Source organism: Acanthisitta chloris, unplaced genomic scaffold, assembly GCF_000695815.1.
Source record: "Acanthisitta chloris isolate BGI_N310 unplaced genomic scaffold, ASM69581v1 scaffold42486, whole genome shotgun sequence".
Classification (NCBI taxonomy): domain Eukaryota; kingdom Metazoa; phylum Chordata; class Aves; order Passeriformes; family Acanthisittidae; genus Acanthisitta; species Acanthisitta chloris.
Window position 1 is genome coordinate 236 of NW_008677240.1, and position 27,710 is coordinate 27,945.

At 48.0% G+C, this 27,710-nt stretch overlaps 1 protein-coding gene across 1 annotated transcript in view; it reads right to left on the reverse strand.

Annotated features, from left to right (window-relative positions):
- Positions 1-879: 879 nt before the first annotated feature.
- The window catches only part of DPYSL2 (dihydropyrimidinase-like 2), a gene marked incomplete at its 3' end in the record, with an annotated part of 28,993 nt that continues 2,162 nt past the window's right edge, over positions 880-27,710 (reverse strand). The window contains exons 3-11 of the mRNA XM_009076418.1: positions 14,713-14,877; positions 13,796-13,857; positions 12,537-12,617; positions 11,596-11,664; positions 7,630-7,750; positions 4,388-4,544; positions 4,088-4,229; positions 3,716-3,886; positions 880-1,115 (exon numbers count right to left, since the gene is read on the reverse strand). Coding sequence (XP_009074666.1) covers positions 880-1,115; positions 3,716-3,886; positions 4,088-4,229; positions 4,388-4,544; positions 7,630-7,750; positions 11,596-11,664; positions 12,537-12,617; positions 13,796-13,857; positions 14,713-14,877 — 1,204 coding nt within the window. The remainder of the gene's footprint in view (positions 1,116-3,715; positions 3,887-4,087; positions 4,230-4,387; positions 4,545-7,629; positions 7,751-11,595; positions 11,665-12,536; positions 12,618-13,795; positions 13,858-14,712; positions 14,878-27,710) is intronic.

A 27,710-nucleotide genomic window follows, 5' to 3' on the forward strand; every position in this document is an offset into this window, starting at 1 on the left:
GCTTGGGTTAAATGCAATTATTCCAGCTGAGATGCTGCCCAATTGGATTTATAGGTCAGACTTGTGTTTCTGTGGGAGATCAGAACACAACTGCAACCACAGATGAGTTCTCCGTGGTGCTAATTTACGTCAGGTTATAATTTTGGTAACTTGCAATTTCTTCAAAAGAACAATTAAGGAAAGATCATTTGCAAGGAATGGGAAGATCACAGCTCAGGAGCTCTCCAGGAGAGGGCAACACTTCAAACAGCAAAATACTTCTCAGAAATGTGACTCCATCTCGAAATAAACTGCACTCTCAGCCACTGAGCTGCAGCTGAGCTCAGTGTCACCTCCACTGTCAGGCACAGCAAAAGGCAGTTTGGTTTTCAATGGGTGTCTTTTTACAAAATCACTTTCCAACAGTTTTAGCCTCTCAAAAATAGAAAATTCTCCCTTTTAAGCCATCAGTAGGCTGTGCCTGTGACTCACCAGTCACCAGACAAGAGCATCTGATCCTATCTGACAGAAGGGAAAGCAGCATAATGCATCTCTAACAATAAACCAGAATTCTAAACTGTTGCTGAAGGGTTTGATGTATAAATGCTACTGGTAACTTCTCCTGGTACCTCTGTGACAGGACAAACCTGGTGGGCTCTTTGCAGATTGACTCATGACCAAACTGGAAGGCTCCTGACACATGCTCTGCCTGGGTGTCCCCAGACAGAGCAGAAACATCAGATTTGCAGGAAATCCAAGCTCAACCCAATGCATATTCCTGTAATGACTCAAGTGAACAGCAAAAATAAAAGGGGAATGAGACAAATGTGGCTCCTATCCAGGGAACATTCCCTGCTGCAGAAGTGAGGCCTGAGCCAGGGGACAGCATCTGTTTTCCACCCAGTGCAGCTCCCAGTGTCAGAGGGAACACACGTGCAGCAAGCAGTGCCACTCACCCTGCTCCTGGCCTTGATGCGCTTGTAAACGAAGTCAGGGAATGGTTTCCTGGGGATATACCTCCCGGAGCCTTCGGTGACGTGGAGATTCCCATCCTCCAGGACAATCTTCCCCTGGCTGATCACCACCAGGGGAGAGCCACGGCACTCCATGCCCTCGAAGATGTTGTACTCCAGAGACTGCAGCAAACAAAAACACCACGTGAGGCAAACCTCTTCACCCAGCAAAGCTTTAATTAGCAATCGCTGCTCGCGCTAATTGCCAACATTTTAAAGACAGGTGGAAGCAAACTCAGCAGTGTTTACCTGAGCAGTGTATGTTGTGGTTTAATAAAGGCTGATTTCAATCAGTCTATATTTAGTGAGGGTTTAAGTAATGCAAAATTTCCATTGAAACAAGATTGATAAAGAATCCCAGAATGGTTTGGTTTGGAAGGGAACTTAAAGCTCATCTGGTTCCACCCCCTGCCCTGGGCAGGGACACCTCCCACCAGCCCAGGCTGCTCCAACCCCATCCAACCTGGCCTGGAACACTCCAGGGATGGAGCAGCCACAGCTGCTCTGGGCAAGAGGAGAAGGAGTTTCAAATGAAAGTACCTCAAGGCCTCCCTGTCAAAATGCATTTAGGCACCTCTCTCTGCTCAACTCTGAGGGGTTTAGGAGCCAAAAAAAGCTTTATCTAAGCTACATGTTAAAAACAATGATAATTTTGAAAATCTGTATTTCAAACCGGTGTTTTGGTCAATGGGTCAGGGACCAGGACAATCTTGTTTTACTCTAATGGGATTGCTCATCCTCAATTAACAGGATTGGCAATGTTACACCATGGAAAAAAGGCAAAGTTTTAAAGGAATCACTGGAAATGTCACCCCAGTGAAGCATCCTGGAACGAGATGCACTGCAACTGTGTTATTTGGGGACTGTTGCTGCAGTGACCATCTCTGAGACAAGTCCAGGTCTTTCCCACTGAGTTAATGATGGAGTTTGCCCTTGCAGTGTGTTGTAAGTATGGGCAAGCTTGACTGCAGCTTTCCAGTTGGCCAGGACAGTGGTTAAACCCATCCTGAACCAGGTCCAGTCCCAAAAAGATTGTGGTGGCAAAGGAGGAGGCTTGGTTAGGAGCTTATGGACCAAGCTGCTTCCAAGAACAACACATCTCCCTCCCTAGCTCCTCATGTTTCCTTGCCAGAGAGTGGCAAGCACAGTGTGAATTCTTGGAAAATATCTGTAAGTTGCTTGAGCATTTCAGAAAGTAACAATCATCCACTGCCACAAACTGCCTGTGTGTGCCTGCTCTGCTCTCAAAGGCCTTTTGTTTCCTGGGGGCCAAACCAGGACCTCTGGACTCCAGGGGCATCACTCCTAGCCACTTCTCCAACACCAGGCACACGTGTGAGACACACAGAGATACAGAATCACTGAGGCTGGAAAAGACCTCTAAGATCATCGAGTCCATCCTGACTGCATTGGCTCATACCCACAAAAGATAAAGTCTCTGAGTTCTGTGTTAGGAAATGTAAAGAGCCCAATTCATTTCCTAAAAACAACAGCCATTAAACAGCAGTGACTTCCAAATACTTCATCCAGCAAGCTACTTCCAGCTCTCTGAGCCATTAACAAACACAAACTCAGGATCTGACCACTAAATTTGGCACCTAAAGGCAGTGTGTCCCTGGGCTGCCTCCCCCAAGTCATTCCTCTCCAGACTGGAAGGAGTCTGGAAGCAGCTCTAAGGTGCCTGAAGTGACCAGAGTCCTGGATTCCTCTGTCAGAAGTCTGAGCAGAGGCAGGATGAAGCCAGGCCATCTGTGACCAATTCTGACACAGAGTTAAGTCACAGGGAAGTGAACCAAACCTTTAAAAAACAAGTTTCTTTGTGAATGTGCCCAGGGATCCAAGTGTGGAAGAAAATTTTGCTCCTTCAGCTCCAGAGTGAATGAAAGCATTCACAGAAAACAAAAGAACAAGGAGGTTTTTTCCAGGGAAACATTCCATAGGTTAATGACCAGCAGGGAAACAAGTTGTCAACAAATGCAAACAGTGGTTGCTTTCTCTGAGCCAGGGCTCGACTGTCACAGGGAAACTCCAACCAGCCCCTGGCACTGGGACCACTCTGCACATCCCCATGGGGTGGGACAGCTTTTTCACCACAGGGGCCATGAATAAGGAATGGGACACAGCAAACTGCATCTAACAGTGCCACCATGAAGCTGCAGAAGGACCAAGGGGAAGGTCTGGTTAGTTTAGGTGCTGCCTTGCATCTTCCTCTGCCAAGTAACATGGGGATGATGAGCAGTAAAATCATGGGTATGACTCCATGTACACATGGCAGAGCAGTATGTGATGTGAATCCACTCAGAACCATTGATCTGGGTCAGATCTCCAGCAAAGGTGTCCAGGAGCTGCCAAGTTTCACTGACCCCAACTAGAGAAGGGCAGTGCCATTTCCAGTGCTAGTGAGCCAGGAGGTCATAAACAAGAGTCATGAGAGGCCTTTTGATATTTTCCAAGATTTAAAGAGCTTTCTGTGTGCCCAGATCCAAGCAACCAGTGCTCACAAAGAGCAGACAAACCCTTTGCTCCGAGGGAATCTCTGGATACTCATGTGATTTCAGATTTGGCCTTGCTCAGCTCACACAGTTGAGCTCCAGAGTGTAAGACCAGAGAGAGCAATGAGAAAACAAGTTGTCACGAGCTCTGGCTCTGGGCAGCACAGCCTGGCACTGAGCAAGAGAGGGGGAAAGGAGCAGCAGAGCTCACACCATAGGACATCTCCTTACTATGTTGTGGGTCTTGGCAGAGATCGTCTTGACAGTGTCAGGGTCCCAGATGACCAGGTCAGCGTCGGAGCCCACGGCGATGCGACCCTTCCGCGGGTACAGGTTGAAGATCTTGGCTGCATTTGTGCTGGTCACAGCCACAAACTGGTTCTCATCCATCTTGCCAGTCACCTGGGGAAAGACCAGAGGAATCACTGCAGGAACCAGGTGAGGACCACTCCAAAAAGCAAAGAGCTGACAGCACAGCAGATTCCCAATCATCTCCACAGGGGGAAAAAAACCTCAAGTGGAGGGAACATATTAACTGTCTGGGGGAGATAATCACCCCTGAATGCCTAGTTGAAACCTAAACCTACGACATGTGTGACATACCACAGCCTTATCCCAGATGATGGACATCCTCTCTTCAGTCCCGTTGGTTCCTTCAGGGATCAGGGTGAAGTTGTCCTTCCCAACAGCTTTCTGAGCAGTGTTGAAGGTGCAGTGGGCACTGCCAGTCACTTGGAGGTCTCCACTGGAGAAGACAGCAGTATTTGAGACATTTTATTGTCACAGGTTTACACCTAAAGGTAAACCAGCTCTTTTGCTTGCTGGCAACAACAGTTATCATTTTATTATCCATTTGGCTCACGCTGAAGAACACGTTGTGTGGACACAGAGAGCTCTACTCACCAGGACAGTAGTGAGTTGAGAAAATCAGGAGTGGTTGGGTCAGGACTCAGTGGTGGGGAGGTAACAAAAGCTGCTGCCTTTGCCCAGTTCTTGCTCCAGTAATGGGATCCATCAGTACCCAAGCTGGCTGTGATGGGCTCTCCATACACCACAGTGCCTACAGGACAGGAACACACACAAACCCACTGTGAGCACCAGGCAATGTGCATCTCCAGGCAGAAAGGAACCTCCTGAGAGAGGACAAGGTGGGTAAGTTCATAGAAAAAAAAAAATCACAGAATCAACCAGGCTGGAAAAGACCTCCAAGATCACCAAGTCCAACCCTACCGTGGTCACTAGCCCATGGCACCAAGTGCCACATCCAGTCTCAGCCTAAAAACCTCCAGGGATGGTGAACCCACCACCTCCCTGGGCAGCACATTCTCCCAGGCAACCAGCAGCAGGACAAGAGGGCACAGCCTCAAGCTCTGCCGGGGGAGGTTGAGGTTGGATATCAGGAAGAGATTTTTTACAGAGAGAGTGCTCAGGTGCAGCCCTCCCACCACCTGTTCCGTGCCCACACACCCACCCCGGGCTCAGGCAACTCCTGCCTCTGTACCTGCCTGCAAAAACGTGGGTGGTTGAGACACTTAACCAGAAAAGATTGGCAAAGGCAAGCCCAGAATTGGTCAGCAAGGCCTTATACCTCAGCAGACAGAGGCAAAAATGTGACTTCTTTCACCATGTTGTCAGAGTTACTGCTGTGCCTGGGCAGTCTCAAGCTAGCTGGGGAAGAGTCCATTAGCTAAGGCAGAACAGCAATTAACTGGCCAATTACTGCTTCCAGGACCCCACTGACACAGGGTGCAGGAACAGCCTCTGTCAGAGGGTTTCCACCAGCAGAGGAAGAGGCTCCTGACATCACTGGCCACAAACAGGGCTATGAAATGAGAACAAGGCAGAGCACACGCTGGTTATTAACGGAGGCCTGTCGGGGACAAGCACATTGGGAGGATTGTTCTGCAGGGAGGGATGTTTGGAGCTCCCAGATCTGCCAGTGACACTGTCTGCAGGGAATCTCCTCCATACAAATGCCACTAGGAACATCTGGCTTTAAATAACCTTCGGGTTTTTTCCATTTAGCAAAACAATTCTGGCTTGTTTTCGCCTTGGATTGTCTTCAGTTATGTTTCCTCCGCTGCTCGGGAGGGCAAGGCTAGTGTGTGTGGCCCTTCTGGGTTACTGCACTGCATTTACATTGAGTTATTTAAATAAAGGAAGGGAGAATGGGACACCATTCTATCCCAAATTCTCCTTATAAGGAGAAAACGCAATTTGAATGAAAGCTGTGTGTTCTAGCTCGCTCGGGAGGAGAAGTGAAGTGAGTTCTGTGGATCATTCATGTGGGACAATCACAGGCAGGATAACATCCATCCCAGCTAAGTTGTGTTTTCTGACTTCTGTGACCCAAGTGTATGTTCCCTCACCCCAATGCCTCACTCTGCTTGCAGCTGGTGGTCCCAGGGGACAGTGAGCAGATGTTTCTGCTGATGCTTCACCTCTGGTGTGAGGGCACAGCCTGACTGGAGGCCTCACCAATGACAACAACACTGACCTTGAGAGGTAAGTCTGCACCTGGGAGACTAACCAGGCTGAAAACATGTTTTGAGAAAGGACTGGGAAAGGAGGATGATTAGTCTGTGGGGATAACGAGGCAAACATCCTGAGAGGAATGAAGATGATGTCGATAAGAAGAGAATGTTTTGGGATAGTTAATGAGGGCACATATAAACAACTGCTGACCAATAAATTAAGCATTACCACATCACTGACCAAAAGATAGTTAACACAGTGTGTGAAAAAGAGTATAAAAGAAGCACTGTAGAAATGGTGGGGATTGGGGATTAGTATTAGAAATAAAGTTTTGCTGTTGCCACAGATCCTGTGTCTGGACCATCTCTACATTCACAGCGACGTCTGCAACACTATGGTCCAGGACTTTATCTGGAAAAGGGCAGGGATGATCCCTGGCTCACAGGATTCAGCTGTACAACATCAAGTTGTTGACATGGCAGCCACTTTACCACGTCAACACATCTCCTTTCAGCATGATCCCCACACTAATGGAGCTGGGAGAGGAAGGTTTATCCCAAACAGCTTGAGCTGCTTCTGCACCACAGACAGAAAGAGATGCCTTGGAAATCAGTTTTCCTCACCAACTCTAACTCATTTAACAGGAATCATGGGAAGAAAACACTCCCGAGCCAATGCACAAACACAAATCCGTTTGCTGCGGTAGGAAATTAGCTCTTCTCGCACCAAACACCCAGATGGAAAGTGATGTCATTTGTATATCCATCCAGGCTTCTTTAGACTGCAGAGAATCAAATCCAGCCCTTGTGAGGAAAGAAGGGGGCAAATCATCACTCCTGCTCACTCACCCACCTAGAGCCACTTTAAATAGCACGGAGGGTTTAGTCACAGGATGCAGCAGGCGCCAGGAGCTCGCCGTGCTGGTACCCCTGGCACCTCGAGGGCAGCAGGGGCAGGGCCCAGGGGAAGCTGCTGCCTCACTCAGAGCAGCTCAGCTCCCTCCCTGACATCAGTTAGAGAGGAGAGACACAGAGGCAGCCACAGCAGGTCTGAGTCCTGCTTCCTGCAGCATCCTGGAGTAGAGCGATCCGTGGCGACTGCAATTCCCAGCCTAACTCAGACTGCTGATCCCAACTCCTAGTCAGGTGCCAGGCTGTGAGCTACAGCACGTGAGGAGTACCTACCTCACCAGCAAGGAACACAGTGGGCAGCTAGAACTTGTGACCTCTTTGGCTACTCCAACTAAATCCAACAAGGCTTGTGAGTCAAGACCTCTGTCAGGATTCCTGGATTCACTTCTGCCCCCAGGAAGCTCAGCAGAAAGCACCAAGGAAAAACCATAGCAGCTGGAAGGAGGACCCAGCTGCAATCTCCAAGGGGATTCACTAAATGGAGACAGCATGGAATGACTCTGCAAGAACATGAAGGCACATGGCTCAGCGTGGGAGGAGGAGTGTGAAGGGAAAGGCTCAGGGCTGAGCAGAAGAAACAGCTCTTGGGTCTGACACAGCCACTGAATACTTGTCTGTGGGAGATGAGGCAGAAGGAGCTGCTTGGGAGCTTTTAAAAAAGCCTGGACAATAACACTGGAAAAATAAACTTTTCCTGTAGGGATGAAGCTAACGTTGGCAGGGACTTGAAGTGCATGAGCTAAGAGGGAAATAACTTACCCTTTTTCCTGGCTTGAGCAATGACATCGGCGGCACTTTTGCTCATCACCTTGGTGATATAAAGGGGACAGTTGGTCTGGTTGGCAATGGTTATTGCCCTGTTCACAGCCTCTGCCTCCACCTGAGGAGCAAAGGCAGCAGCAGGTTAGCAACACTCCACGTGTCAGTGCACCCCAGGCACCCTCAGAGGGACACAGGCAAACAGGAGTGCAGGGCTGGGATGAGGCACTTCCCTCCCCTCCAATTCTGAGCCAGAGAATGTACAGTGTCATCACAGCAATTAAATGACATCAAGCTGTAGTTCCCTCTCATTACGACCTTTCCTCCCAGGCTGCTTCAGAGTTTCTCTGCAAGCAGATTACATCTGACTCCAGGTGCTCAGGGTCAGAATGATTAAGCCCCTTCTTTAACCCAGACAAAAAAAAAAGCAGCTAACAGTTGACTCAACAAAACTATTCACGTTCCAGCCCAGTGGAAGAGAGATGCTGTCCCACAGGCTCTGGTCAGCCACGTTTGCAAACGAGGCTCCTAAATTGTACCCTCCACTGCAATCTCTGGCTTGGGATCTGACAGAGTGTGAACCACCCCATAAATCAACTCCTTTTTCTTGCCTGTGTGGAGAGATTAACCTCAGCAAAACCGAGGGTCATGTTCTAACTACAGCCTCAGAATGATCTGCATCACTCTGCAGACTTTCATGGCTCACACATCCTAATCAAAGGATCCAGATGACAGATTTAACAGCAGGGTGATGCCCATGCCTACTGGACTCTGGTGAGGTTGGCACATGCTCAGCACTTGTGAAAATCTGCTCTACGGTGACTCATCACAGTCCAAGCACCACAAATTTTACCATCAGTCCCAGAATCACAATCCATTGCTCAGCAAGGACTCTCCATCCCTGGGGGTGATCAAGGCCAGGCTGGATGGGGCTTGGAGCAACCTGGGCGAGTGGAAGGTGTCCCTGCCCAAGAGGGAGGGGATGGAACAAGACTCTTCCAACCCAAACCATTCCATGATTTTGTGACTGCTGGCTCCCAGCACTGTGCCTGGGGGAAAAGAACCACCTGAGATCAGGGACCCACCAGCCCAGAGGACTGTACATTGGCCAGACTGATGTCCAAGGGCCCAGCACAGCTCTGCTCACACTGATGAAGACACCACTTGCCCTCACACCCTGTTTGCTCCAGAAAAATAACAGGACAAGAGCTGGGAGCCTTCAGAAGCAAACCAGCCCAGCAGAGGCAGCAGGCTGGGCTCTGGTGCCCAGAGGGTTAAAGCCCCAGCCTGTCCCCATGCCAGGCCTGGCAGCTGACCCCCCCAGGCAGGAGGTACACACAAGGGGACATTTTCTGGCCCAGCTGCCCCACACAAATGGGAAAGGCTGTGAGGGAGTGTGTTTGTTCCAGGATGTTTAATTCCAAGTGTCACAGCCAGCAGCACTTGCAGGGGCTGAAAGAGGAGCCAAGAAAAGCACAGTTGTCCCTTCTGAGAGCCAAGGAGAGGACTCAGACAGGCCAGTGCTGCCATGCCATCCCATCCCTTTGCAAACTCCCCATTAAAGCAGGTCTGGGCATGGCTCTGTCACTACAGCACCTAGAAGTCTTGTTTCCAATCTGAGCCTCAGTTTCCCCACAGGCAGAGCAAAGATAAAACCACACACATCCCCAGACTTTCACCCAAAAGGCATCTGAGCAACTGCTAAGCAGCAAAAGAATATTTTCTGCACAGAAGAGAACCAGGCTGCTGAATTCATGCCTTGTGCCCAGATGCTATGGTGACAGGCACATAACAATAACCCAAGGACTGGTCCAAAGGGGAATGTTTGCAATTACCAGTATGCACTAGAAGCCCTAGCACAGCAGTTCTCTTGGAAAAAAAAAAAAGACAGACATTTCCTGGAGCACTTGGACTGCTTGTGCCTTGAGCATTTTTGTGGCTAGAATAAAACCAAAAAATGACGGATCGCTCCGAAAAGTCATCAGAGAATGAACTGAGCTGTGAGGGGGAGTTTTCCAGAAAGTGATGGGTGAGGCTGACTTGGGATGGTGGTGACTTAATTAAGAGCTCCTTTGCTGGCTGGAACAATGTGCTGAACACTGTCACCTTGGCTTGACCCAGGGGACTGAGGTGAGCAAGCTAAACCTGTGAGACAGCAGTGAAACTTAAGCCTTAATTCATGCCAAGCTGGGAATTCAGATATGCACACTCCAGGGACACAAACACACATGGACAGACCCTGAATGCTTCATTGTGATGTAATTCTCACTGAAATCAGTGAGAGTTTGGACCTGATACATATTTCAGACTTGCCCAACAACTCCTGCCAGTTTGCTCTAGACAGAGGTCTGAATCAAGCAGCTCCTCAGTTGGATGATAACCACCAGGGAGTCCTTGGGATGGGCTTTACCTTCCCTAAGGGGCACTGTGAAAAGCCAGTTCTAGTGGCAACTGCAGCCCAGGGGGAGGCAACAAACATCCACTGCTGCAGAAGTCACCAGGAATTACGGATGGGTCTGGCCTCTGTCATCAGCCTGGAGGGAGTGGGATATTCTCAAGAGCACAAAGTTCCTCCTGCGTTGGAGAAACAAAGGGGAGGGAACCAGATGACATCGTTTCCTGTTCTGTTTCCTATGACTTTCAAGGAGGAGAATTTTGGACCGAACGCTCCCACTCTGGGCAGAGCACAGCTGAGCTCAGCTGCACACAGGCTGCACAGCCACATCAGGGCCAGGCTGATGATCCTCATCTGGGGCAGCTTTCCTCGCTGCACTGAGCAACAACACAGCTCTGCACAGATGTAAGGATCCTCCTGAGCCAGGGAACCACACAGATCACACTTTGAAGCTCCTGCTCCTTGAAGAATGAGCTTTGAAGCAGCCAGACACAGCTTAGCTAGTCTGATGTCCAGACCCTTTAAGGTAAGAGCAGCCTTCCTTTGAAGCCAACCCAAGTTATGGGGTGCTCCACAGATGAGCCCCAAGTGTCATATCAGAATTGTTCCCAATCTCCTGATGCAATCCCAAAAAATATGTCAAAAAAACAAAAGAAGGGGGTGGATGGGTGGAAAGATCAGTGCAAGTGTTTGCTCACAGATTCAGGAAGCAAAAGATCCCAACTCCTGGAGCCACACACAAATTCTGGAAGGATTCACCTACGGCCCAAGTCAAGCACTTTTTCCCCTTTTTCTTTCCCTGAGCAACTGAGTGATTTATATTCCTACCAAAATGCCTCCGATGCTGCTTGTCTGAACCAAGGGGAGGAAACAGAGAGGGAGAATGAGGGGCATGTGTGGATGATCTCACTCCCTTCCCAGCTTCCAGCTGCCACATCTGGCAGGCAGCAAAGCCCCAGTATCTTGGAGGAACAAAAGGAACTGCTTGTACAGAACAGATGGACCCCACAGACCGGAATGCCACAGTGAGGTGTCCAGTCCAGAGACACTGAAAGACTGGAAATGAAGAATGCAATGGAAACCAAACTGAAGGCCAAAGTTTTAGGGCTCTTTTGTACTCTTTCAGATATATTTTAAAGATTTACAGGGAGTGAGAGGGATTGGGGTGCTCATCCATAGATAAATCAATGGGGAAATATGATAGTTAACTATATTAAGGTACTGGGCTAAGAGCTGAGCATTATCTCCCCTCACTGGTACATAATTTCTGTGCCTCCAGCAAACCACTTAGTCCCTTGGTATAAAAAAATCCACTACTGGTAAAATCTCATCAAAAGACCGAGAATTACAGGAATGGAAGATATGCAAGTGCCTAAGACAATTGCTCAGTTCCTCATAAGCACCCACAGCTGTTACTCTCCACAAGGGACTAGCTGCTGGTTAGTCCCTGGAAGTGTCTCAGCCTCTTCCCTTACCCACTGCAGACTGAACTCCTGATTTTGGACACATTCATCCCAATATGAAATACTTGAGGGCAAAGCAGAGATGTTATAAATTTGGGAAGTTCTCACCTCTTCAGGTCTGCTCAACACATGCCCTTCAGGGCCTGTGATCCCCAGCTCCAGGATCCTCTGCTGCTCCTAAGGAAGAGAGAAAAAGAGCAGGAAAAAGATTTAAAACAACAGGCAATTTTCCTTGCAGCACACACAGCTGTTGGAAAGGGGCACAAGTGAGATCCTAAGCATCTGTGCTGGCTAATAATCACATGGGGCTTTACATAAGGGCCCTGCAACAGTGTCCTGTCCAACTTGCCTCGCTGAGAATAACCAGAGCTCACAAAACCTTTGCTGATTTGTTCAGGGGAGGCCAAGGAAACCTTTTATTTGGATTTGCTTGACACTGGGTTCATAGCCCCTCGACATTCAGTACTCATTCGTGTCTATAACATCATCTCTAAGATGTGGCAAAATGATATTTCATGAAAAAAAAAATCAGCCTGCAACTGCAGGCAACTGGGCTCAAAGGTTTGGGTGGGCTCTTCCCCAGTCAGATAGCACAGAAATCCTCTGCATGCTTCAGACATGATGTATAAAATGAGCTGGAGATCAGATTGGGGTTTAAATCCAAATATATTATTAACATTTCTTCTTTGTTGCTGTTTGAAGGGTGAACAGATCCCCAACATCAGCATCCCAGGTACTGCATGAAGTTATATATCCCTTCCCACTCCATCTCTGTCTTATTTACTGCAGAACATTTTCTTGCACACAGTGACAGTCACACCCAGACAGTTCTTCACTTGTGGGTGGAAAGGCAGAGCTGGCCAGTCCCCCCCCAGACTGAGAGCTGCTTCATCAGTGGCAACAAGGGGATAAAATCTGCTGCCCAGCTCTGCTCACATCCCTGTGCCACGCTGTTAAAAGGCTAGGTGGCTTTGTTTGCAAAGCAGGGATTGGAATGGAAATCCTGCCAGCATTTTGGAGCTCTAACCCGTGGAACAAACAGGAGATACCTCAGCAATGATGTCACCGTTCTCAGCGTGCACTTGGGCCGTGGCACCAATGTCCCGGATCACGCTCAGGACCTCGTAGATCTGGGAGAGAGAACACAACTGCAGCCTGAGCACACCAGTTCACATCGACCCTCCAGGCTCCTTCTGCAAACAGCACTTTGCAGAATGGAAAAGTGGGGGAGAGGCAGCAGGGAATGTAAGATGTGCTTTGTGGGTAGATACAACTGATTTTCATGCCTGTCGCTGAACTTCCCAATCCCTGCAGTTGGATGTTAGTGATATGGCAAAGAAGGACTATTCTGTGGTAGGTTTGGAATATTTACCACACTGGAGAAAGAAATAGCAATGGTACAAACTCACAGCTGGAGTGACTTTAAAGAACTCAGAGCTGTGCCTGTTTCATACCTTCATTTACTGGCATGACAAACACCTCTCCCGTTTCAGTGGTGGGTGCAGGCACTCCATGCACTCCAGTGTCTGGAGGCAGGAGTGGAGTGATTTCCACTCCAGCACTCAGGCTGAGGGGGTCAGAGGGAGTGACCCACAGCTGGCGCCGTCAATGGTCCCTCCAGAGCCATCAGAGATAACTGTCACACCACCACCTCCTCCACTGCTCCCAGCACTCCCAGGCATTCCTCCCCTCCCACCACCTGACACACACAAACTGCCCCTCTCAACAATTAAACGTGCCCAAACAGAATAGCAAACTGCAGGGCAATGTATTTCTACGGTCCCAGAAACCAACTCTGGACTGGGATTAGTTTCAGCTTATAAACAGAGTCATTAACCCAGAGATCTCACTGTCCTGCCCTGTGCAAAGGCATAAAGCAGCAATTCATAAACCTGCCACTGCTTCCATCCCAAAGGAGCTGGACTAAAACCTCAGACCCCTCAAAATGAGAGTTTTGCTATTGTTTCCTCAGCCAAGACTTTCCAGGGGTTGTTGTTGGTTGGGGTTTTATTTAATTTGAAAAAATAATCTTCAAACCAGAGCTCTGGGTACTGTTGCAAATCTTAGGTACTACTGCAAAGCTCAGGTAGTGCTGGAAATCTGAGATAGTATTGCAAATCTTAGGTACTACCGCAAAGCTCAGGTAGAGTTGGAAATCTTAGATACTATGGCAAATCTTAGGTCCTGTTACAGACATAAAGACTGGAACCAGAAGAGAACATCAGACCCCGAATACTGAACCGAAACACTCCTGTGTGGCCAAGGCACAGCTTGCAGTGACAGAAGCACTGAACATGAGCTTTCCTACCTGAGAATCACTCAGCTGGAAGCGATCTTTGAAGGCCATGTATACCAGGAAGGAGTTCACACCTGTGAGGAACAGAGCACACTGCTGGCACAGATGAAACTACAAAACACTTGGGTCATCACAGAGAGAAGACACCCCCCCAGTCAGTCCCCAGCAAGCAGTAAGGATGGGGAGACACAGAAATCAGCCACATGGGATTTATTAACACAGCTAGGAGCTGTGGGCACAGCTAACCCCCATGGCCTCTACTTCACAGGGAAGTGGGAATGCTTCTGTGCATTCAGCACTGCAGGAGGCTGAGTGAAAAATGCAAGCAAAATGCAGAGACTGGGCCTGGCTGATCCCACACTCCCTGGGATCCCTGTAATGTGTCCATGCTGACCAGACACAGGGACTGCTCCGAGTCAAATCTTCCCTCTCCTGCCTCCAGAGCCAGTGAAAGCTCTGACCCAACCCATGTGGAGGGTGTCAAAGGTTGAGGTTTCAAACTATAAACAGGATGGAAAATTACTGTAGCCTAAGGATGAAATGCTAAGGAAATTAAAGAGGGGGAAAACCCTCATTTTATTCTGCTCTTCACTTTTAACGATCAGAGCTGGATTATTCCTTCTAGGCCTGATACTTCCCTTGTTTATAGCAGTTTAACAGCTACAATTATCACCTACCTGCACTACTGGGACTCAAAGGGTCTCCACTGGACAGAGGTGCTCCTTCTGCATGGCAGCAGGAAGAGCTTCACCTTTGTGCCCCATGCCCTGAACCCTCTCCAGCACTGACTGCCCAAACCTTCACAAGGGCCAGAATGGCCCAAACAGCTTTACTGGGATGTAAGAGTAATGTATTCCACAAGAGCCAGTGCAAAAATATAGGGAGCCAGTCCTAAAAACCAAGGAGGGGAAAGGCTTCCCTGAACTTACCATGATCTTTAACCAGAGCTTCCATCTCCTCCTGGACCCCTTTGTGCCACTCGGTGATATCCACGTGCAGGGAGTAGTCACAGCAGGATTTGCTGTCTGCCCATTCTCGCCACTGGTCAAATGCAGTCAGCAAACTGGTCCCTGGCTCAGGAACCACATGATCAACTGGGAAAGACAACCAAAGCACTGGTGAATGGCTGGCCCAGCAGCTTCCCTGGATGCCCAAGACAGCAAGCACACTTGGCAGAAGCTGCTGCAAAAACAAGACATTCCCTTCCCCTTCAAAGACTTGAATTGGAAATGGCTAAATGGTTTCTAAAGCTCCACAGCTGAGAAAGCAGCCAGGAAGATGATTACAGAGCAGAAGGTGAAGGAAATAGTTGTTACTACAGCCTGTTTACTGTAATTGTTGGTGCTACACATCCCAACCAAGAGCACCTTCCAGAGACAAGCGAGGACTGGAAGAGGCAGGACCAACACTGTCTCATGGCTAGAGAGACTCCTGACAACAAAAAGGTCCTGCTGCCTCTGGCACCTGCTCAGTCTGATCCTCACTCCAGCCCAGCACATCAGGTCCAGCAGCAACTGGGTTCACAGGCAGCTGCAGGAACTCCACCAGTGCTCCAGATGCAACACAGCTGCAAAGGGTAACACAAGAGACTTGGATCTGAAGGTTTAGTGTTCCTGGTTTCCATTTGTGCATAAAGAATCTCCAAGACCTTTACTAGACACAGTGAAATAAGCAAGCCACTATCTCCAACACTGAACTGCTGCTGAGACAGTAGGAAAAAGCCTGTGGGACTTCAGGGGTCACAAACTGGGCAGGCATTGCTGGGGAGGAGGAGAGGACCCTGGCTTGATTCTACATCAAAACACACCAAAAAAAAAAAAAACCAACCAAAAGTTGCTTCAATTGTCAGCAGAGAAATGCAGGAGGGTTATTTTTAACTTCACTGGTGAGTATCTGGGCTGCCATCAGCTCAGCAGCTTGCTCTAAATCACAGCTGGGATAAGAGACAGAGTCCCTGGGTCCTTTTTGTTCTCACTGAAGAACAAAGCTTTGCTTCACCCCCACACAGACACATCAGCCAAGATTTACTGGGTTTGTGCTGCCTTAAGAACTGGATTTACACCAGGAGCTCTCTCCCTGCTGCAAAGGCAGCACAGCTCTGCTGAACGACCCTGAGTGGTGCAAGCACTGCAGAAAGCCAAGAGACTACCCAAACCCACCATCCCTCCCTCCCCCAAAGCTCTGCCCACCCTCTCCTTCTGCAGAGGTGACTGTGACAGCAGAACAGCAGGTAGAGTATCTGTGCCCTCCCAAAAGGTCTGTGCTTGCCCCTTGCAGCATCACTGCCCTGCCAAGGGATCCTGGAAAGGAGAATGAAGATTGATTCTTCACCTGCTGTTAAAAGAACTGGGCACTGCAACTGCTTCTGCCTGTTGGTATGGGCAGGAATGGCCCACATGCAGCTCAGAGGAAGCTCTGCCAGTCCTCAGGCACAGCTCAAGAGCTCAGAGTAAAACAAAAAGCTTTTTCTTGAAGGTCTCTGTGCTTCAGAGAAGTTCAAAGCAGCCCATGAAAGCTCCATCCCACAGTGTTCCCACAGCCCCAGGCTCCCAGGATGACCCTTGGGTATGATGTACCACAGGACCATGGACACAAGGTCTTCTGACCCACCAAAGCACACAGCAAATTCAGCCATGGAGATTTCCCAGGAGGCTTCCCATGTGAAAAGCTGTGCTGTCCTGACCCTGCTGAGCTGCTGCTCCCTTGGGAGTGCAGCAATTCACTGCCCCATCCTTCCTTCACCTCAGAAACCAGGAATGTTCAGCCCCTGGAGCAGCCTCACTGCAGGACACACACACTCAGGACAAGCTGAGTGTGTTGTTGGCACAAAGGCTGTTGTCACCCCTTTAATCTCTACACAAGGCTACAGCCTTGATCTCATGGTGCTTCCCAGCCCAGATGTTTTCTTCCTGTTGCTGATTATTGCTGTACAAATGATGTCATCTGCTGAGGTCTGAAAAGGAAGTTGCCAGCTCAAATTTAAACTCAAAGCTTGCCCCAAAAACAGAAGCGAAATAAAGGGAAAAAAAAAAAAAAAGAAAAGATCATTTAAGTATCACTTCATCAGTGCTGAAATCTTCAAAGGAGGATTGAACAGCTTGTGGGCCCTGCAGTGGCTCCCTGAACCAGAGGGAATTTCAGGCCTGTCCTGATGTTTCTCTCTCACATGCACTCTCAGGAAGTTACATGGCAAAGCCAAGGATAGGATTGCAGTGGTTTCTCAGCTATGAGTGGAAAACTGTTCTGCAGATTTGTCTTCTAACCTCTGAGTTGCAACATCCAAAACCCAACAGGCTGTGGCTGAGGAGCAGGAAGGCCTGTTCCATCAGCAAAGTAACTGCTTTGTATGGAAAAAAGGAATTTAAAAGGATTTTTATGTTGGAAATAATCTAATTTTTCCCTTGGTGCAAGACTGACAGGATTCCAAAGTGACTAGATAGCCTGTTTATCTGTTTCCCAGACAATGGGAGCCCTCACCTCCCTGCCAGGGGAGTGGGATTTGAGCACCTGCACACACACATGCCCTGACTGCTCCAGCCATAATCACTAAGACTCCCAATTACCTCTCTGGTGCCTGGTTTTGCTCTCCTGTCATTACACAGTCTCTCGTGGCTTACAAGGTGCATCTGCTCTTCCTTCCCAACATCTCAGCTCCCACCCAGCTAACATCCAGGGCTGCTTTCCTGTCTCCCTCGTGACCCTTCGCTCCTCCTTGGGCAGATTAATCGGCTCAGGATTAAAGGCAGGCAATAAACTGGAGTGAGACCACAACACTAACCATTGCTGGCTTAACCCTGTGGCTCTCCCATCCCAGAACTGGCATCCAGCCACATCCAAGGACCCAACATGGGTGGATGCTGGGGACACATTCCCACCACACCAAGCACTTGGTGTGAACTGAGAGGGGAATGGGTTTAAGGGGAATGTTCCAAGCACGGGGAGAATAAAGTGCTACTGTTTTAACATAAGCATGGAAAATCTAAGGAGAGCAGGAGAAGCGATGGCATCACCTTAGAAACTTCTAGCATTACTAATCACATATTAACACATCGTTATCACATATTAGCATATAAACTGCATTATGACCCAATTCTACCATAATCCCACACATGGACACACAAGAAATTAAGAAGCTCAGATCATTCCCGCTCCTTTGTTCTAGAATTTATAAAACCATGGAATATCCCGAGTTGGAAGGGATCATCAAGTCCAACTACTGACTCCACACTGGGCAACCTAAAAGTTAACCTGCACTCAGGCTGGCTTTAGACACCTCTTTGTCTTCCTTCAGCTGCTCCTTGACTTCAAAACCATTCCTTGTGCTGCACAGCCCACTGAGCTTGGTGCCAATCTCAGCTTTGAACAGTGGCTTTAGAAAATATTGTATCACATCTTGGCTCCCTTTTCCAAGCTTGGATCCACTGGGGCTTTCTGGTCCCTAAGAGCTTTGCTGCAGCAGGACGATATCTGCCCCTGGACGAGGAGGGAGGTGGGCACAAGGGACCCAGCACAGAAGGCTGAGGAATTACCAACAGCCTGCAGGATGCTCTGAGACCCAAGCCATAAAAAAATCCCATATAATCTCTTTCTGGCACCTGGAATCTCTCAAAAAACAACTCAGTTTCAGAGCCAGGCCTTTATATTTCTGACCCCTCGCTAAGCTCAAGAGAAATTACTGCTGCAGTGGGAGAGCTGAATGCAGCTATTTGCCTTGCCTTGAAAACAAACCTCTGCTTTCTGGAGGGATGTCCTCATGGGTGGGGATTAATGGGTTTTATAGCTTCCTGGTATTGTGGCTCTGCTTTTTTTTTTCTTTGCATCCTGCCTGCCTTGCGCAGGCCTTGGCTTGCAAGCAGCCCCTTCCTGAAGCTTCTATTAATAGCCCCTGCTTCCAGCCTTCCCCTGCAAAGGATTTTTTTCAACTGGTTTAATTATGTGTCATCCGAAGCATGCATGAAAATCCTGCCCAGGCTTCAGCTAATGAGCACCACTACCAGGAAGGAGAAAAACTATTTGATACGGACAATATAAACATGAATTAAGGTCAGATGTTACAAAAACTGTGTATGCAGTAAAAGCATGTGTTCAGAGTTCCAGTTGCTATTATAAACTGCACTTTTACACATTATTTCCTGCTCCTACTAGCATCAAATGTGCCCTATTGTTTAAGAGGAGTTTATAAGGTGAAAATCCTTAACATTTAAGCTTAACTGTTAGCAGGCAGATTTCCCTACCCAAAACTTTAAATAGCAGCTTGATCACTATAAACACATCTGCCTGTTTAATACTACTTAATCCCCAAAGCAACTGCATGTGATGAAATCTGGTGAATTTATTGAGTTGTACATTCTGTCACAAGCCATTTTATTGAGAGGCTGTAATTAAATTCAGCCCTGGTAATTGCACAGCTCCCTGCTTAAAAGTCTGGAGTTGCTGCTAGTCCATGGCTGCAGGAATATTCTCTTGGCACTGGTGTGAGCTGGGAGTAATGCTGTGAAAACAAGTGGAATAAAATCAATACACATGAACTGAAAGTCAGGCCCCCAGCTGACCCAAGAAGCTTCATAGGAGATTATCCTATAATCACAGACCTTATTTCATCAAGAGACTTCAAATTGACAGCTAGTAAAAATGTCACAATCCCTTCTACTCTTAGGTACTGCATCATGACCCTTTTATGTGTCAAGAAATTGAGGCACCAAGAGCTGCCTTGTCCAGTGACAGGGTTGCTCCAGAGTCAAACCTCCCAGCAACAAAACTTCTCCTTGAAGTACTGAAACCACCACCAGCTCTGCAGCCCTGCACCCCCCAGGCCAGAGAGACACCTCAGCACTTCTCCTAAGCTCAAAAACCCCAAATCAAGTAACCTGGAAGAGCCTCACATCTTCTACGTTCTGATTTCATCCCATTTCTTGCTCTGAACCACACTCCAGGTCACATTTTTGATCTAGGACAAGGAAGGGCAGTGATGACATCACACTGAAGGCAACTGCTTTGTGTGTCTGGTGCACCTGAGCAGCTGCACTGGAAGGTGAGAAGTCAAAGGAAGGATTTTCTGAACATCCTGGTTCCAGCAATCAGATTTCAGCTTCGCCTGTTTGTGGGGATTTCTTTCCACATTATTTTACTGCTGGTTTCTTTCCCCTAAGAGAAGATTCTGGAACAAAGAGGTAACTCTGCAGGTAACAGCACTGCATGGAACAGCATTTGTGGTACTAATACAACTGCCCAAGGACTACTGCCTCACACACATCTGCAAACCAACAGGAAAGGCAGCCCAAATGGCATCACACGTCGTTTTGTCAGTTCAGATCCAGTTTGTTAGACCCAATGCAGAGAAATCAGGAGCTGGACCAGGCTCAGAGAGTCAGACACATCTGAGCTACACTGATTACATTCTCAGCCTGCAATGTTCCCTTATTCCCTCACTGATGTCATACAGATATTTCACTTGTCCTTTCTGCTGATTAGATCCAAAATACAATTAATAATCTAAGGCCAGCTGGACACAAATATAAAGAACAGGGTCTGCATGTCCAGACAATAATTAATGACCCTCTGCAGCAGCTGGAATGACTACGTATTAAGGTCAGATGAAAACAGGTTCCATCTCTTCCCAGTACAGGTTTATTGTACATCCAAGCTGTGCTTGTGTCTCAGGAGGAGAGCCAAGTGCAAAAGACACGTTTAAGTGATTGCAAGATTTATTCTTTTAGCCATACTCCACACTTTAAGTCCACACAGGACTTCAAAGACTTCCATACAAATTGGTTTGTAAACCTTGAGGGAATGGGATTGAGAAAACCTCAGTCTGTAGCCACCTCAAGACAAAATATAACCACAATAACACATCCAAGGGGCAAGAGCTAGATCAGAAGCAAAAGGGCAAGAGGCCACATCCTGAGCCAGCTCTGTCCCTCTCAGGTCAGTGGAGATGACCCTGCCCTCAGGCTTTTTCCACTCGTTGGGAAGCTGAACAACTCTGGGTTTGCATCATTGTCACCAAAGTTTTGGCTTCTCAGCTTCATTTCAGGGCCTGCGGTTGTGTCAGGAGGTGTTGGAGATGAAGAGAAACACAAGTCCAGGCCTTGAGCTTTTGCAATGGAAATTTGGGATGGTTCTGAGAGCTTTGTTTTCAAGATGAGAAAAACGATTTTTTTCCCCCAAAAATAACTAAATGTGAAGAGTTCTGGCTCTGTACAATCACTTTTTATGTTCTTTAATGCAGCTTGTGAAGGAAATGGGGATACAAAAGATCTGTTTGGTGAACCTGTCCTTTCCCTCCAGGTATCTGCCACAAACACCTCACTTTGCTGGACAAGGACCAGACACTTCCTCTTCTTGTTGCTGTGAAGAAGTGACATCATGTTCTGAGGAAGAGGTTGTCACCAACCACCATCAAACCACTGCCACTTCTGGTGAGACACTCAGAATCCCCATCCTGTTCTCACTTAAACCACGGACAACTGTCAAACACAACTACAGAAGAGGCAGCAAGGAGTGACTGACCTGACTGCCCATGTGTTCACGTGGTGGGATGGGACGTGGAGGTGCAGCACAACTTACTTTCTAACAAAGCTGCAGCAGGACAGAGATCAAACAGCACATTCACCCTGCACAGCAGTTTCCTGAGCACACCTGGCCATCTGCTAGTTTAACTTTGTGAGACTAATATTGCCTGCAAATTAGCTCCTGAGATCGCTGTAATCATTAACCTGCAGGAGGTCCTAACTAGATTATCCTCAGTTTAAACAGACACTCCTGTGCTACAGCCCCTTCTCCAGGCCCAGCCTGGCCTCTGAAGCTGTCTGGTGTCTCCCCAGCCCCACGGAATACCCCAAATTTGGGGGCAAAACCCACCACATCACTCACTGTGCTAGTTTGGGAACTTCCCCCCTTCTCTGCACCACATCAGTGCTGTGTAACAACATGGGATCTCTTCCTCAAGGAACTCCTTTACCAGCTCACGCTGCCTGGAGGCTGTGCCAGGGAATTTCATTCATATGTAAAACACCACCGAGTCCCCCAGATTCCAAAAATATCCACGCTGCACATATGTGGCTGCTTCAGGAACAGCAATCTGGGGAAAATATGCCTGAGAAGTGGTCAAAGGGGGAACTTCTAAAAGCAGGGCCTTCTTGATAGGCTTTGAAAACCCACCCAGGCATTTTCCAGTTACCATTTGCACGTTAAAATCTAAAGGTTCCTCCTATTACTTAAAATAGGACCCAGGAAGCCAAAAGCACTTTGCTCTGCATCTGCACAGACCCTAGCTGGAAGGGACAGGGACTCTCCTTGCTTAGTGGCATCAAATCTTTCCCACATCAGGCAGCTCTACACAAAATAATCACTTTATACTTAAAATGAGGGTCTAGATGAGCTTACTGGATTTGAACTAAAGCTACAACCCCTCAGCAACACTGTCCTCCCATTATGGACAGCAGCAACCAGCATGGAGAAATTCAGTGACGTTCCCATTGTCACAGAGGTAGTCCCAACACTAAGTGTAGTGTGTCAAGGGAAGAAAAGAGCTTTCCCAGAAGCTGTAACTCCTCAGTGCCCATCTCTGCCTTCCCTGTGAATGCACAGGGCATCCATGGGAGGGAGGGCTGTGAAAAGATGCAGGCACAGCCCCAAGCTGGTAACAACTGGCAGTTTATAAGCATGATTAAAGTATGCTAGACAGGAGGAGCTCATTAGTATTCCTGAAACATTTCTCCCTCTCACCAGAAAGATTAAAAGAAAAAAAATCCAGTTTCTAGGAAACAGATGGGATCTACAAACTGAGGGCTCAGGGGCTGAAGGAGAGACGAAAAAGACTCTGCTGCTACAAGACATCAAATTCCACTCTGCAGACAGCACTTGTTCAAATCCACCCCAAGTGGGAAATCCTGCAGTGATTTCAGCCTTTGCTTCCTTCGGGCACCACTTGTTTCCTTCCCTTGACACACACAGCTAATTCCCAACGTGGGAAGTTAAAAGGCTCTGCCTGACCAGGATGGTTTGTGCTGAGTCAAGCTCACAGGAAGGTAAGAGCAGCCAAGTGACTGAACCCTGGTAGGAAGGTAAAAATCCCTGCCCAGAAAAGCAGGCCAAGAAAAGAGCCGCAGGCACCATTTCCTGCTGCTTCTTTTAAGACCTTGTCTCGACTTGAAGGTGATTAAGGCAGTTTATCTAGCAAGGCTTAACACACATGTCCTGAAAACCTACCACAGACAGCTAATGGTGTTATATTAAGGGAGCTGGATAATTGAATTTTACTTTTTAAGATTGTTTTTCCATCTACAGCACACAGGCTTTACCTGGAGGATGGGGCTTGGAGCACCCTGGGCTGGTGGGAGGTGTCCCTGCCATGGCAGGGGGTGGGATTGGATCCTTAAGGTCCTTCCAACCCAATCCATTCAGTGATTCTCTAAGAAAAGCATTTAAAAGCAGCTCTTCAAACAAAAGAACACAAACTCTTCTCCATGCAGCAGGAAAGCAGCACTACTGATCCACAGCATTATATGGAATAAGAGGTATTAAGTGCTTATTGCATAAACATACAACATTGGTTATTTCTCCTGAGCGACAGCCAAATCCCTCTTCTTGGATGCACAGAAAAATCTAGGTCAGTCACATCTAAAGGAAGAAGGCTGCACTGTCAGGGCTGCTGCCATTTCAACACTCCTGTGCTCACAACCAAACCAGGCTCCACATGGACAGGCTGGAGAGGGTCCAGAGCTGAACAGGGCAAAACAAACCAGGAGCTCCCTCACCTGTGCTTGAAAAATTCAGCACTGCCAAGAGGAGTGGTGAATTTCACTGGTGGCTCTAAATGCCATCCCACACCCTGTTCCTTCCCAAACCCCACTCTGAACTCACACTCTCTCAGACTCCCATCTACTCTGGGGCAGCTCTATTCTCTCCAGTCACACTCAGATCAAACCCAAGAGGTGAGGAGCCATGCCAGACTGGAAACATTTCCATCCAGCAAGGTGGTGATGCTCAGGATGACCTGGGAGACGTGGTGTCAGCTCACTAGGAATCTGACTGCAGCTGGGCAGCTAACACCCTGCTCAAAACCTCTGCCACGCTGCCCACGAGCTCTAATAGCAGGGTAAGGGATTAGGAAGCCAACTGCAGCCCTCATGAGGTTCCCCTTAATTTTCTGAACCTCCCAAGATCCACAGGCTCATATCCCCAGCGAACACTCTCCATGTCATTAGGGTAACTGCTAGGCAAGTTCAAAAGGCAGTTGGCTTCCAAGCCATCAAGCCAGAAAAAGCTATAATTTCTTTCACTGTAATTTCTCTCTATGATTATAACAGCGGTTGACTGAGTCAACACAGGCAATGTCAGCAAGAGATTTCACCCAAGGACAGCAGATACCCAGGAAGAAGCAGAGTCTTTGGGAGGAGGGGCTGAAATGTGTGTGGGAGCAGCCTGGATAGATGGAGTTCTCACTGGGACATTGAACAGGCTCAAGGAGCAGAGAGCCTGTAAATACACACAGCCTGAAGGGCTGGGAGCAGAGAAGGGCAATCTGCCTCTGCTCAAATCAGGGGGAGTTTCACCTCTGATTTTGATGGGGCTTTTACCCATCACAGTTAATAAGCAACCAAACCATCACCAGACGTGGAGAGGCCACCCTGCTCCTAGCAGTGATCCTTCCTTCTCTTACAGCTCCAGGGACTGTTTTATACCCCAGGGCATTAACCTATCTCAAGCTGGGAAAATCAGGCTCAAAAATGGGGTGTCCTGTGCAGGGCCAGGAGTTGGACTTCGATGATCCTTGTGGGTCCCTTCCAACTCAGGAGAGTCTATGAAAAATGATGCTTTTAGCTCACCAAAACTGGGGCTCCACAGGCTCCTTGGATGAGACAGAGCCCCTAGTACAGGGCAGCTTCAACCAGAGTCCTTTCCCAAAGCTCTGGAAGGACTGCTGTCTTTCCATGGAATACAAGGAAGCTTGGGGAAACAACCCTGAATGGGTTGCAGCATATCTAATATGCCTCTCTGCTTCAAAATCTTCTGTGGATCATTCTGGAATCCTCCCTTGAACTCCATGCCCAAACACTGCATTCTGACATTTCAGAAGGGCAAGAATCCAAGATTTTTCCAGACCAATGTTATCCTAAAACACACAGGGCTGTTCACCCTCAGCTGCCATAGCCACTCTGATATTGTTTTAAGGTGGGGACAGAGAAAGGCTCATGCAAATTGTCATTTCAGAAAAACAAAGATATCACACTACGTCATTTCAGCTCTCAGCACAGCAAAACCAACTCTGTTTGTTCATAGGTTAGCAAAGTCAGCTGGAGTCTTGCCTTTGGCACTGGAGAGGGCAGAGACAGAAGGATCATAGCTGGAATTCCTGCTCAGATGGCCTCGGGGGAACCAGCAGCCAGAAAAAGAAATCAGCCCTAAGTCCTGGCGTGAAGCAACCTAAGGAGAGCTCAGCAAACTGAGGGCTTGGAGAGCCCTGGGGAACACAGGGGATGCAGAGGCAAAGGATTAGTTGAGACCCTCTCCCTCATGCCAGCTGAGCAGAGGATGAGGTGGGAAGCACTGGATTGGAGCCAGATCTGCTTCCCAACCAGGACAAATCCCCACTGGTCCCACAGAGAAAACACAGTTGCTCCATTTGATGCCAGAATCCATCTGATTCTCCATCTCTGATGCTGCACTGATGAACTCACTTCGGAGGGGAACAGGGCTGGGAAACAATAGGTTACATTCCTGAACTCCTGTGTGCTTCCCTCAGATGTGTTTGCCACGAGAATTAAAGGAACAACACTGAATTTGATCTGAGCTGAAATCAAAGCAGATGCTCTGGGTGAATTCCTGGCACAGCTGAGGTCGACACCAAAACTCTGTTACCTCACCAGAGCCAGAATTTCACTCATAGTTTCTATAGACCAACAATCAGTAGAAATCCATCCAAGGCTCTTGCTTCAATTTCACTGAAAAAATGTATGTAAAACAAGTATTTCCCTGCAATGATTGTGAAGTAAACGACCTTAAAGTGCTTTCCTGCATGAAAATAGGCAACAAATTGCAGCACAAAGCTGATTAACCTGTTTGTTTGCCCAAAGTGAGGGCTGTGTAGAGAGGAGAAAAACAGGTGGAGTAAAGGTATTTGTAAATAAACCACACAGTCTGCTTAAAGCACAAATGAAGAAACGTGGGTGGTTTGCTTCCACAAAGCTCACATCCAAAAACAGGCACTTTTTTCCCAAAAAAAGACCCAAGAACAGCAGCACACAGCTGGATACATAGCCATGGGAGGAGCAGATTCCTTTTAAGAGTGTCATTTTCAAGCTGCAGTTTGTGATATTATGAATCCTCTTCACTAAATGTTTTCCTATTTATCAGTGAAGAAAAAAAGCTGCCACCAGCCACAAGTCCCACCTGTCTGGGAGAGCCAAGGGCCACCCACCACGAGCATGTCCACAGGGGCAGCTCTCCAGGCTGCACTGTGGAAAAATTTTGCCAATGCTGTAATTTTGCTAAGAAGAGAACAGCTGAACTGACACAGGGCAGAGGTTCTGAGGCTTTGAAGTCTAGTTGGATCACTTATCCTGCTTTCCACTGCTCAGTTCCAGTGGCTGATTCCCACCCATCAGAAATGTCTCTCCATCATCCTAAGCAGTTCACAATTAGCTGCAAAGCTTTAGGAAGGTGTTTTTTGTTCAGGGATCCTAACCAAGACACTCAGGAAGGTCAGGTTCAGCCATAGCCTCTTCTACATGGTTTGCCCATGGTCACAATCCAAATGGTGTTCATTTTTCACAGCTGTAAAATGAGAAGTTGTAAAATGGGGGATTTTTCTCCAACCTCCCTAACTCAGAGATGTCTTACAAACACCCTCAGTGAGATATTCAGACACTACACTCAGATATTTACATACATAAAGGTCCAAGCATTTCTGAACCACGAGGCTCTGCAGAGGTAAAATTGGGCAACCGAAGTAAAGGGCTACCCCAGAACACTTTGCCAAAGCAATTTCTGCTTAAAATGTTTTAAAAAGTGCCACTGAGGGAGACAATGCTGCTGGAAGGGCAGATGCAGATGACAGGGAATGTTACTTTGATCTAATTCAAGTTAACAAGGAAGAACAAAATGATAATCCAAGTGTGAACCAGGTGTACTAATAACAATGGAACAACCAACTTAACTAAGTCAATGAACTGGAGCTGAAAAGAAAATACCATTTCAGTGCTGTTCATTAAACTGACAGCAAAGATTTGAAGAAAAACTGGATTTTAGCAGGCACAATGAGATCACCCACAGCAACACTTTGCATTCCCCCTGTGTGAGGTTTATCTTCAGACACAAACTTCGCCCTCTGAAGTGATAATGTTATGAAAAATAATTTCCTAGGTTATTTTTAGATCATTTATTTGAAGCATTAGACCAAGTTCACAGGTCAGACACAACAGTCTCACTATGCTTGGTCCCCTGGCTCCTACTGCCAACCTCCAGGTCAATCAGCCCAGGGATCAACAACTCACAACCAGCCTCAAGAGATGAGACTGTTCAGCCCATCAGAGCTCAGTTTGGACTGAGGAGAGTTAGGCTGATTCCTGGCTGTGCCTGAGGCCTCTTTATACCCATGGGCTGGACAACAGGCACTCGTACCTGTTCTCTCATTTCTCAGTACCTGAGCCACCTCCTGTGGCCTGGCTCGGACCACATCAGAGGCTGCAAGATGCTCAGACTTTGTGTCCCTTTACACCTTTTTCCTTCATTCCCACATGCAGCAACAGCCTCCAGGATGCTGTGATACAGCTCACACACCACCAGCTGCACTGCAACAGGGGTGGGATTTCTTCTCTAGCCCAAACAAGGCTACCAGCAATGACCTGCTCACAGACTTAGGTCCTGGCTCTGACAGGCCAAGCACCTGTGGCCAACACAGCAGGACAGATAGCCTGGAAGGCAT